The 12,378-nt window shown below is 43.9% G+C and overlaps 1 protein-coding gene across 5 annotated transcripts; it reads right to left on the bottom strand.

The window, feature by feature from the left end:
- Window positions 1-1,048: 1,048 nt before the first annotated feature.
- Window positions 1,049-12,141, bottom strand: LOC117973208 (UDP-N-acetylglucosamine transporter). 5 transcript variants are annotated; one of them, XM_034924668.2, is made up of 9 exons: window positions 11,827-12,141; window positions 11,199-11,259; window positions 9,605-9,801; window positions 8,148-8,302; window positions 7,930-8,052; window positions 6,090-6,261; window positions 5,862-5,980; window positions 5,046-5,179; window positions 1,049-4,189 (listed from the first exon to the last, which is right to left on the bottom strand). In XM_034924668.2, the coding sequence occupies exons 3-9, from the start codon at window positions 9,789-9,791 to the stop codon at window positions 4,099-4,101; spliced, it is 981 nt and encodes a 326-aa protein (XP_034780559.1). In that variant the 5' UTR covers window positions 9,792-9,801; window positions 11,199-11,259; window positions 11,827-12,141; the 3' UTR covers window positions 1,049-4,098. The 5 variants fall into 5 exon arrangements, with proteins under 5 accessions (XP_034780559.1, XP_058891240.1, XP_034780557.1 ...); XM_059035257.1 differs by having other exon boundaries at window positions 11,855-12,141; XM_034924666.2 differs by having other exon boundaries at window positions 9,605-9,806; window positions 11,827-12,140.
- Between the last annotated feature and the right edge of the window lie 237 nt (window positions 12,142-12,378).

The raw sequence follows: 12,378 nt of genomic DNA, 5'->3' as shown, positions 1-12,378 counted from the left end.
CTATTTGTTATTTATATTGGCTATGTTCCCCATGCATCACTGACTGCAACACATTACTAGTTGTGTTAAACAGGTGGAGAAGCTGTTCAGTAACGTATGACATGCAGGAGGTGCTGTTTGTTCTCAGAATAATCTGTGGAAATGAAAACTGGAAGGTCAATACCGGTTAGACAGGACCCAAGAATAGCTGCACAGTGACAGTGATGTGTGCATATTTTAGAATAGCTGCAGTGACAGTGATGTGAGCACATTAGCAGCAGTGACAGTGATGTGTGGACATTTTCTAATAGCTGCAGTGACAGTGATGTGAGCACATTTTATAATAGCTGCAGTGACAGTGATGTGTGCATATGTTATAATAGCTGCAGTGACAGTGATGTGTGCCCATTTTAGAATAGCTGCAGTGACAGTAATGTGTGCCCATTTTAGAATAGCTGCAGTGACAGTGATGTGTGCACATTTTAGAATATCTGCGCAGTGACAGTGATGTGTGCACATTTTAGAATATCTGCGCAGTGACAGTGATGTGTGCACATTTTCTAATAGCTGCAGTGACAGTGATGTGTGCACATTAGCTGCAGTGACAGTGATGTGTGCACATTTTATAATAGCTGCAGTGACAGTGATGTGTGCATATGTTATAATAGCTGCAGTGACGTGTGCACATTTTAGAATAGCTGCAGTGACAGTGATGTGTGCCCATTTTAGAATAGCTGCAGTGACAGTGATGTGTGCCCATTTTAGAATAGCTGCACAGTGACAGTGATGTGTGCACATTTTCTAATAGCTGCAGTGACACTGATGTGAGCACATTAGCTGCAGTGACAGTGATGTGAGCACATTTTAGAATATCTGCGCAGTGACAGTGATGTGTGCACATTTTAGAATATCTGCGCAGTGACAGTTGTAACAAACTTACCTAGTGTGCAATAACCAAACACCTAGGCCATAAGTGTATACTAGCACCGAGCATAAAACATTCAATACTACAGTCCCAGCAAGTAAATCAGTACAGCAAAAAACAAGGATTTCACGAGAACCAAGGGAGTAAATTTTAAACAGGATAGGTTTATTATGTCTATTTGTATATAGTACTAAGCACAGGTGTACCCTGGAGTAATCAGAACAGTAAGTCTTAAGATCAGAAATCTGGCAAATATCAACCCTGACTCAATGGTAAGCAAACTAAATATCCAGGTTGGTAGAGCAAACAATATCCAGTAAAACTATTAGTAGAAGAAACTACCCAGTATCTCTCTAGATAATCCTTCAAGGAGCACACCAACACTGCAATGCTAATCACATAAAAATGCAATTGGAAAAGACAAACACATATATATATATATATATATATATATATATATATATATATATATATATATATTTATTATATAAACAGGCCTTTGTACCGATAATCACAATACCAATGTATAGCAAAACCATTAATAATCTGCCTCGCTGTGGGAACTTGAGTAAACAAAAAAGAAAAAAAAAATAAGAGGGAAGGAGACAACAAAAAAATACAGGCAGGCCAACCAATAATCAGGCTGTTCATTCTATGGCCCACGCAGTTGCAATAATTATATCCAAGTGTATGAGTACTTAAATGTTTCAGTCCCGGGCTTGATATTAAAACGCACCCAGAACGTAACAAAACAAACCAAAAAAATATACACAACAATCCAGCAATCCCAAAAGAACACTCTCCAAACAAAAACCTGAATGGCCATTCAAAAAATATTTGTAATCCAAACTTCAGCAAAAAATAAAAAAGGCTCGATCTCACCCGGTTATGATGAATCCGTGTGCAAGTCCTCCAGTTCATACAATGTTGGGAGTCGCCATTTGCTTGATTATCTTCTCTCGTTCCGTTGTCCCGTAAAAGCAGTAAAGTATCAAAGTAAATATATAAATCAAACCAGCTGGAAGAAAAATAGGACCCCAAAACAGAAGTATTGCCCAAAGAGCACTGAGCAGCGTGTGCTAATAGCTATTGCACTAGTAAAGATGGTGCTTAGGTGATTTGTATTTAATTATACAACGAGTTGAAAACTGCCAAGTTCATGAGTATCACAGAGCGCTCTGAGCAGTGTTCGCCATAGAGGCAGGATCGCCAGGTGCATCTTTGGGCCAACCTACTAGTATTAGTCGAACCCGCTATAGAAACTGGTAAAAACCAAAACACGGTTGTTTGACATAACACCGACTAGAAGCATGCTATACAGACTAACTCGTTTTTTCTGCCGTTTGAACAGGTTACCTGCAAGTTATCTCTCTGTCTCTAATAACTCCGTATTTATTCTCTCTCTTAAACAGACTTTCAAAAACCCTCTTTTATACCCTATCTCGAGCTTTTAACCAAAGGAAACTCCGCCCCCAATTACGGAAAACAGTAATGGCCAAAATACCTAAAACTAATTAGTCTCGGACCATAGCGTTTTAACCCAAATATAAACAAATGTACCCAGCACACGAACTAAAACAATAATTGCCCCAAGAGTTTATTTTTAAACCAGGCAAGGAAATAGATTATATATACACGTATGTATGGCGAAATATTAATGAGCTAATTAAAAACGCTGTCATGAAATAACTAGATTGCCTGGCCAGGCTTACTGGCATTCACTTAAGAATGCGCAGGTGCTACGCTTCTTGCAGCACATTGTGTGGCGGTTGCCACACAGTGATGTGAGCACATTAGCTGCAGTGACAGTGATGTGTGCCCATTTTAGAATAGCTGCAGTGACAGTGATGTGTGCACATTTTAGAATAGCTGCAGTGACAGTGATGTGTGCACATTTTATAATAGCTGCAGTGACAGTGATGTGAGCACATTTTATAATATCAGCACAGTGACAGTGATGTGTGCACATTTTATAATAGCTGCAGTGAGTGATGTGTGCACATTTTATAATATCAGCACAGTGACAGTGATGTGTGCACATTTTATAATATCAGCACAGTGACAGTGATGTGTGCACATTTTATAATATCAGCAGTGACAGTGATGTGTGCACATTTTATAATATCAGCACAGTGACAGTGATGTGTGCACATTTTATAATAGCTGCAGTGAGTGATGTGTGCACATTTTATAATATCAGCACAGTGACAGTGATGTGTGCACATTTTATAATATCAGCACAGTGACAGTGATGTGTGCACATTTTATAATATCAGCAGTGACAGTGATGTGTGCACATTTTATAATATCAGCAGTGACAGTGATGTGTGCACATTTTATAATAGCTGCACAGTGACAGTGATGTGTGCACATTTTATAATATCAGCAGTGACAGTGATGTGTGCACATTTTATAATATCAGCACAGTGACAGTGATGTGTGCACATTTTATAATAGCTGCACAGTGACAGTGATGTGTGCACATTTTATAATATCAGCAGTGACAGTGATGTGTGCACATTTTATAATATCAGCACAGTGACAGTGATGTGTGCACATTTTATAATATCAGCACAGTGACAGTGATGTGTGCACATTTTAGAATATCAGCACAGTGACAGTGATGTGTGCACATTTTATAATATCAGCACAGTGACAGTGATGTGTGCACATTTTATAATAGCTGCACAGTGACAGTGATGTGTGCACATTTTATAATATCAGCACAGTGACAGTGATGTGTGCACATTTTATAATATCAGCACAGTGACAGTGATGTGTGCACATTTTATAATAGCTGCACAGTGACAGTGATGTGTGCACATTTTATAATAGCTGCACAGTGATGTGTGCATATTTTATAATAGCACTGTTTTAGCAAACACCCATTTTTTCCACCATACCATTTTCACTTTAATAGAATCATTTTAAAACCACAAGATTAAAATGGAGGTTTGTTATTGTATGCTTCGAGGAGCATTTATAAAATGTTTTCCTCTTTTTCTATAATATTGTGGTTGTTGAAGACTCTGCGTTCCTCTTGTCATTATCCCCTGTGCTTGTTCTTCACCCAGAGGGCTGCTCTGATGTGCTGAACACACGGCTCCACAGGGTTCTGCGACGCAGTCTTGCTGTACATGTTGCAGCTTCCAGTTTCCATGCGGCTGCACTCCTACAGACCCTCACACTGTTCTTCATGCTTTGCTTGGATCAGCTGCAGGTTTGGCTTCATACCCATATAAAAATGTAGCTGCTATTACCAGCACTGCTCCAAAGAAAAACACACTGAAAAAAAACACACCACAATGTTAAATTAGAATATTTCAATTGCACTTCACATACTAACATGGAACATGGCAGATCTGCAAGGACACATTTGTCCCTTTTCTGAGTGAAGCGATACCCCAACGTCACAACCCTATGCATGTGATGGGTTGGACGCAGGGTTTACAATATGTAACGCTATGCGATGGGCTGGACGCAGGGTTTACAATATGTAACGCTATGCGATGGGCTGGACGCAGGGTTTACAATATGTAACGCTATGCGATGGGCTGGACGCAGGGTTTACAATATGTAACGCTATGCGATGGGCTGAACGCAGGGTTTACAATATGTAACGCTATGCGATGGGCTGGACGCAGGGTTTACAATATGTAACGCTATGCGATGGGCTGGACGCAGGGTTTACAATATGTAACGCTATGCGATGGGCTGGACGCAGGGTTTACAATATGTAACGCTATGCGATGGGCTGGACGCAGGGTTTACAATATGTAACGCTATGCGATGGGCTGAACGCAGGGTTTACAATATGTAACGCTATGCGATGGGCTGAACGCAGGGTTTACAATATGTAACGCTATGCGATGGGCTGGACGCAGGGTTTACAATATGTAACGCTATGCGATGGGCTGGACGCAGGGTTTACAATATGTAACGCTATGCGATGGGCTGGACGCAGGGTTTACAATATGTAACGCTATGTGATGGGCTGAATGCAGGGTTTAGAAGATCTTCTTTTAGTACGTTTGGGTTGGTTATGGACGTCACAGACCGTCGCTGTCAATTTACAGCTCAGATCTGCTGGGACTTCATATTTTAACAAGCGGATTAAAAAAGACTTTTAGAAATAACTCACCTTGTTGGCACAAAATCCTGTAACCAGAAATATGAAATCAGTGTAGAAAGGATGATGGATAGGGAGGTTGCAAATCCTTTCAAAATATTGTCAGCATATTTAATGACAGCTGCTATAACTAACCCTCCCAAAGCCTAGAAAAAGGAAATATAACAAACCATTAGAACAGGAGACACATGAATGGACAGCAGCGTGCTCTACCCTATTGAGAATATACTGTCTCTGTGGCACACGCTGAATAGACTGGCTCTGTGGCACATGCTGAATAGACTGGCTCTGTGGTGGCTCTGTGGCACATGCTGAATAGACTGGCTCTGTGGCACATGCTGAATAGACTGGCTCTGTGGTGGCTCTGTGGCACACGCTGAATAGACTGGCTCTGTGGCACATGCTGAATAGACTGGCTCTGTGGTGGCTCTGTGGCACACGCTGAATAGACTGGCTCTGTAGTGGCTCTGTGGCACACGCTGAATAGACTGGCTCTGTGGCACATGCTGAATAGACTGGCTCTGTGGTGGCTCTGTGGCACACGCTGAATAGACTGGCTCTGTGGTGGCTCTGTGGCACATGCTGAATAGACTGGCTCTGTGGTGGCTCTGTGGCACACGCTGAATAGACTGGCTCTGTGGCACACGCTGAATAGACTGGCTCTGTGGCACACGCTGAATAGACTGGCTCTGTGGCACACGTTGGAAACGCTTGGTTTCTTTAAGCATATTCATACGAAAGGAAGTGGCACCACCCTGTTGAAGAGACATCAGGTTAATTCTCAAGTGTGTAGAATGAGGCTGTGGATCATCCAAGTGAGAACAGTACCTGAAGTGACACGACGGCCCAGGTGAGAGCGCTGTATCCCTGGAACATCCCGTGCTCCTGCACTCGCTCCCCATCATACACATAGACGCCCATGAGCCCAAATACAACACCGAACAAACCTGCACAGAGACGGGCTTAGTGACTCAATCTGCACAGCACATAAACAAAAGTACATGTGCATAGCTTCAGTAACGCCGTGTCATTTTACAATGCAGAGAAGAAGCTTACCAAGCTGAATGTTTCTAATCCACACAGACTGCTTCGTTTCCTTCAAGATTTTCTCAAAATAAACCCCAGCAAATCCACTGGAGAAGCAGGCTGTCAGCACGGCCGCGAGTCCTACAAACTGCGAGCCTGTGGACAGGTCCTTCTGAGCCGAGTCCACAGAGTCTGAGGGCCACTGAACACACAATCCACACGAGAGGCTTTATCAGCAGTGTGAGCAGGGAGGGAGGGAGCACACACACACACACACACACAATCCACACAGAGAGGCTTTATCAGCAGTGTGAGCAGGGAGGGAGGGAGCACACACACACACACACACACACAATCCACACAGAGAGGCTTTATCAGCAGTGTGAGCAGGGAGGGAGGGAGCACACACACACACACACACACACACACTCCACACAGAGAGGCTTTATCAGCAGTGTGAGCAGGGAGGGAGGGAGCACACACATACATACACACACACACACACTCCACACAGAGAGGCTTTATCAGCAGTGTGAGCAGGGAGGGAGCGCACACATACACACACACACACACACACACGCACACACAATCCACACAGAGAGGCTTTATCAGCAGTGTGAGCAGGGAGGGAGGGAGCACACACACACACACACAATCCACACAGAGAGGCTTTATCAGCAGTGTGAGCAGGGAGGGAGGGAGGAAGCGCATGTGCGCACACACACAGACACAGAGGCTTTATCAGCAGTGTGAGCAGGGAGGGAGGGAGGGAGCACACACACACACACACACGCACGCGCGCATGCACACACAATCCACACAGAGAGGCTTTATCAGCAGTGTGAGCAGGGAGGGAGGGAGGGAGCGCATACGCACGCACGCACGCAGGCACGCACACACGCACGCACACACACACTCTTACTAACCAGCCAGCACCACATACGTCTTATACTGCTGGGGCTGTTTTTTCAAAGCTTGTGATCTGGAGAACACTGATCCAGAGTTTGTAATCCTATATTTTGTGGTCAAAATTACTTTATAAAAAAAAAAATGGATTTCGTAATCGTAATTGTAATTTCAGTAGTTCGGGACAAAACACCAATCACACAAATTTATTTGATTTAAACTATTTATTTAAAAGAAATGCGATGTACGCGATAGCTGTAAACAAAAACATTTCCGTAGAAAACATTAATTTGGCATCAAACCTAACTTGGATTGAGGACTCACGCCTGGCCATGAGGACGAGGCAGAGACCCCCCCAATTGAACTAGAGAGATGGGGGAAGGTGGTGGGTTACAAATGAATCAAAACGCATACAAGGGGTAAGTGGAAAGGGGATTTATAATGCTAGCAGGAATTAATTGCTGACGTGTAAATTGAATGATTCAATTTGGTGATGCGGAGATTGGTGCATGCCCCTCCTCCCGAACTTTAATTATAAATTTCATTTTCTGAAAAACCGGATCACAATGATCCAGATAAAAGTAATCTCAATATCAAATTGTAGGATTACAAAATCCAGATCACTGTTATCCAGATTCCAAGCTTTGAAAAATGAACCCCTGGAAATCTGTACACACTGGAAAAACAATCCTGGGACTGAACTGACTGAGAGCTCTTGAGAAGCACTAGACATTCAGACTAAGGGAAGTGTAAGTCATCCACAACTCCATTCATGCATCTTCACTAGAATTTGTTTCAAGATCTTGCATGAAATATTAAACATACTGAATTACATACCGCTTTGTAATTCATGAGAACAAATGAGAACAAATGCATTTGAGGAAACCAAGCATTGCACCTGTTCCAAAACATTTATATATAAAAATAATAATACTAATAAAATTACAAATCTACAAATCCATACCTGAACAAACGCTACTCCGGTCATTAAAATCACCAGGGAGAGCCATTGATAAATATTTAAACTTTTTCCAAGCATTGACACCGAGAATAGAGCTGTGGTGAGAATCTTCAGCTGGTATGTGACCTGTGGGAATGGCATTAAAGACACATTCAGTAGATGCTCCTTCAGGTTACAAACAGCTTGACGTTTCCATTCAACCAGCAGAACGAGACGGATACCTGATAAGTGGCTGCATCCAGATTGGAAAGGGCAACATAAAGCAGATTGTTCTGTAGAGTGTAAATCCCTGCTGGGACGGCCAGCTTCAGGCTTTCCATTGGCTTGTTTACAATCTCGTCATGTAAAACTGTGTTGAGCGCCGTCAAACTGCAGCCTGAAAACAACAGCAAACACACATGCAGCCCTTACTGAATCCAAGACAAGCACACTGCAATACCGCGATCCTTACAAACAAGCACACTGCAATACCGCGATCCTTACATACAAGCACACTGCAATACCGCGATCCTTACAAACAAGCACACTGCAATACCATGATCCTTACAAACAAGCACACTGCAATACCGCGATCCTTACAAACAAGCACACTGCAATACCATGATCCTTACAAACAAGCACACTGCAATACCATGATCCTTACAAACAAGCACACTGCAATACCACGATCCTTACAAACAAGCACACTGCAATACCGCGATCCTTACAAATAAGCACACTGCAATACCGCGATCCTTACATACAAGCACACTGCAATACCACGATCCTTACAAATAAGCACACTGCAATACCGCGATCCTTACATACAAGCACACTGCAATACCGCGATCCTTACAAACAAGCACACTGCAATACCGCGATCCTTACAAACACACATGCAGCCCTTACTGAATCCAAGACAAGCACACTGCAATACCACGATCCTTACAAACAAGCACACTGCAATACCGCGATCCTTACAAACAAGCACACTGCAATACCGCGATCCTTACAAACAAGCACACTGCAATACCACGATCCTTACAAACAAGCACACTGCAATACCGCGATCCTTACAAATAAGCACACTGCAATACCGCGATCCTTACATACAAGCACACTGCAATACCGCGATCCTTACAAACAAGCACACTGCAATACCACGATCCTTACAAACAAGCACACTGCAATACCGCGATCCTTACATACAAGCACACTGCAATACCGCGATCCTTACATACAAGCACACTGCAATACCACGATCCTTACAAATAAGCACACTGCAATACCGCGATCCTTACATACAAGCACACTGCAATACCATGATCCTTACAAACAAGCACACTGCAATACCATGATCCTTACAAACAAGCACACTGCAATACCACGATCCTTACAAATAAGCACACTGCAATACCGCGATCCTTACATACAAGCACACTGCAATACCGCGATCCTTACAAACAAGCACACTGCAATACCGCGATCCTTACAAACAAGCACACTGCAATACCACGATCCTTACAAACAAGCACACTGCAATACCACGATCCTTACAAACAAGCACACTGCATGACAATGATCCTTTGTTACACTGGATAAGTGTTCAAGAGTAGAATCTGAAGCCCCTGCAGTTCCATCCAAAGAGGCATGCATGGTGAAGAACACTCCCTAAAAAAGGGACGAGGTCGAACCTTACCAGTGTCCTTGAAGACCAGTAGAACACAGGCCCCGATCTTCAGGAGCTCCGCAGCGACGACGGCGGATGAAGCCAGGTACCGGGGCCCGTCTTCCTTCAGCGTGCGAGAGAAGCGCATGGTCAGGACCAGGCTGGTGGTCTGGAAGACCAGGACTCCCAGAGACAGGAACTTCAGGTTCACAGGCATGGTGCTGCTGCTGCCCTGCAAGCAACAACAGGAGCAGCTTACACACCAATCTACATGGAAGGGCAGACTTTCACAATCAGTGCCATCATTTAACCTTCACAGTGTTGGACATGCATTCCGTTTTTCCCTTGTCTGAAAAGGTTTGGTATTGCTGTCCCATATCAGAGACACATGCTGCCTGCTGGGCTGCCTCAGCTCTCATGCATGGGTAGTGAGTCGTGCACGCAGAGCCCTTAAACTCAAGAATGCATGTGTGAGGACAATGGCTTGGGCTCCAAACGTTAACCCTCCGTCACCAAAAGCAGCCAGTACAACAAGACCTTGCACAAAGTGCAGCTTTTAAATACTGTGTGCTTGCACAAAAAAGCATTTTAACACTGAAATGTATGAAGTGAAAACCATCTCTTAAACACATCAACCAGGTTTAAAAATAACATTCCTACTGAACAGTAATCTACTGTCACAGAGCTGCTCTGTCACACAGGGCTACATGCAATGGATCACTTTAATGCTGTCAGAGCTGCTCTGTCACACAGGGCTACATCCAACGGATCACTTAAACGTTTTTCCTAAATTTAACCCTAAACTGACAATTTGGAGTGAAGAGGTTTAAGAATCTGGACCTACCCCACCCTGTCACAATGCAAGACCATAACTGCTTGGTGTAAAATACAGTCTTCCAGAAGGATATACCTAACACTGGCTGAGGGGTTCATCCTGGTTAATCTTTAACATTCACACGATTAGTGGTGCAAGCCCATAGAAAACAAAAGATCCAGGTCCTTATCTAATTCTTACACCCTCACCAAGAAGAGAGATTGTGACGCACATTCTGACACACCCCTCTTCCCATTTCAAAGCCTGCCAGAACTAGGGGTGCTGGGATGCTCGGAGTACAGGCATGCTGTCAGGAGCAGTGCATTGAGAAATCCTGCTAGTACAGTACAGGCATGCTGTCAGGAGCAGTGCAATGAGAAATCCTGCTAGTACAGTACAGGCATGCTGTCAGGAGCAGTGCAATGAGAAATCCTGCCAGTACAGGAGTGCTGTCAGGAGCAGTGCACCACGAAACTGCTAGTTTCGTGACTCTTATGATCTGTGTGTGCAGTGCACCACACCTTTTAACACTGCTTTTGAAAAACAACTACTGTACATAAAACAACCTGTTCAACTTGAATCTTATGATCTGTGTGTGCCGTGCACCACACCTTTTAACACTGCTTTTGAAAAACAACTACTGTACATAAAACAACCTGTTCAACCTGTTTTTACAAGCAGACATGACATTTCTAGTAGAATTGAAAAATATATTGATAAGCTGGAGCCTCTCACCTCCAACACTGCCCAACTCAGTTATATATGGTCTGGCACTTTCATTTCAATCTAAATCTTGTTCATTTCTCTTACCTTTCACATCAAGTAACTGGCGTCGGGCTGAATTTCGGCAGCACACGGATACCTGTCAACCCTTAAAACACAACAGAGGGGTGTATTAATGCCACGCAGTACTTACAAGACTCTACAACTTGGTCACTAGCTTCCCTGGTCCGTGGGGTCTGCGGCCGAGGGTCAGGAATCCTTTGAGTGGAATCTCAGCACCGAGTAACGAAATGCGCTGCCGCTGACGTGTAAGGGGGCGGGGCAGCGGCGTGTCATATCACAGTGAAAAGGGACATTTACACAAACCCCAGTTCAGCGGTTTATCTACCGGAAGTGTCTAACAAAACAGCTTGTTTTAGAAACACTAATGGCAGAACAATGTGAAAATGTAAGAACGTATTAAATGCGATCATGCCACTATAAATCCGTACCAACACGCGGTCTCCAGAGTGGCATTAGCGACACAGTTAGGAGACCGCTGGTACCCACTAGAGCATTTTTAAATTGAAACAGCCAGCCCCGAATTTCTTAGTGAAAAGTTTTAATTATAACTTTATCAAACTATGAATTCAGTGATAAGGTAAGTGCGGCTAACCCAGCTCTCTCTATTAGCATCCAACTGCATGCTTCACTGTGACTGGGAAAAGCTACGTACATTAATGAATGGATGTTGAGACCGTCACCTCGATGAAGCAGCCCGCTTCGACAAGCTGTCCTTCGCTCTGGAGCCGTGTGCGGTCAGTCTGCTTCCCTCAGTTCTCCGCGGATACTTGTCCTGTCCACAGCCGCTGTCTGGGTATTATCTCTCGACCCCGCCGCTGGTGAATACAGCACCCCTCGGTGTTCATCCCTCTTTACCTGCCACCCTTACTTCTGATCTCATGTTTCATCAAACCTCTTCAATGCTTTGGATTGTCAGGTAAAAAAACAGGTCGTGACAACGTCCGGGTTACCAGCACGGATACTGAAAAGGATATGACAATGATGTCATAAAGAGGCGGAGCTAAGACGGGGGTGCGCATGAAGACTGGAAAGCAACACAAATTAATATTCACTGGAGTGTACTGAGGGCGTCAGGTGGTTTTTAATGGTTAGGTATTGGGTTAGGTTTGGTTCTAGGGTGGGGTGATTTTGTAGAGTTGCCGAGCTCGGGAAGTCAAAGGCGGATATTCCTTTGCGCTGCGTCCAGAACGGATAGTCTTGTTCA

Source organism: Acipenser ruthenus, chromosome 12, assembly GCF_902713425.1.
Source record: "Acipenser ruthenus chromosome 12, fAciRut3.2 maternal haplotype, whole genome shotgun sequence".
In the NCBI taxonomy this organism is placed as follows: Eukaryota; Metazoa; Chordata; class Actinopteri; order Acipenseriformes; family Acipenseridae; genus Acipenser; species Acipenser ruthenus.
This window is presented reverse-complemented; position numbering and strand designations above follow the sequence as displayed.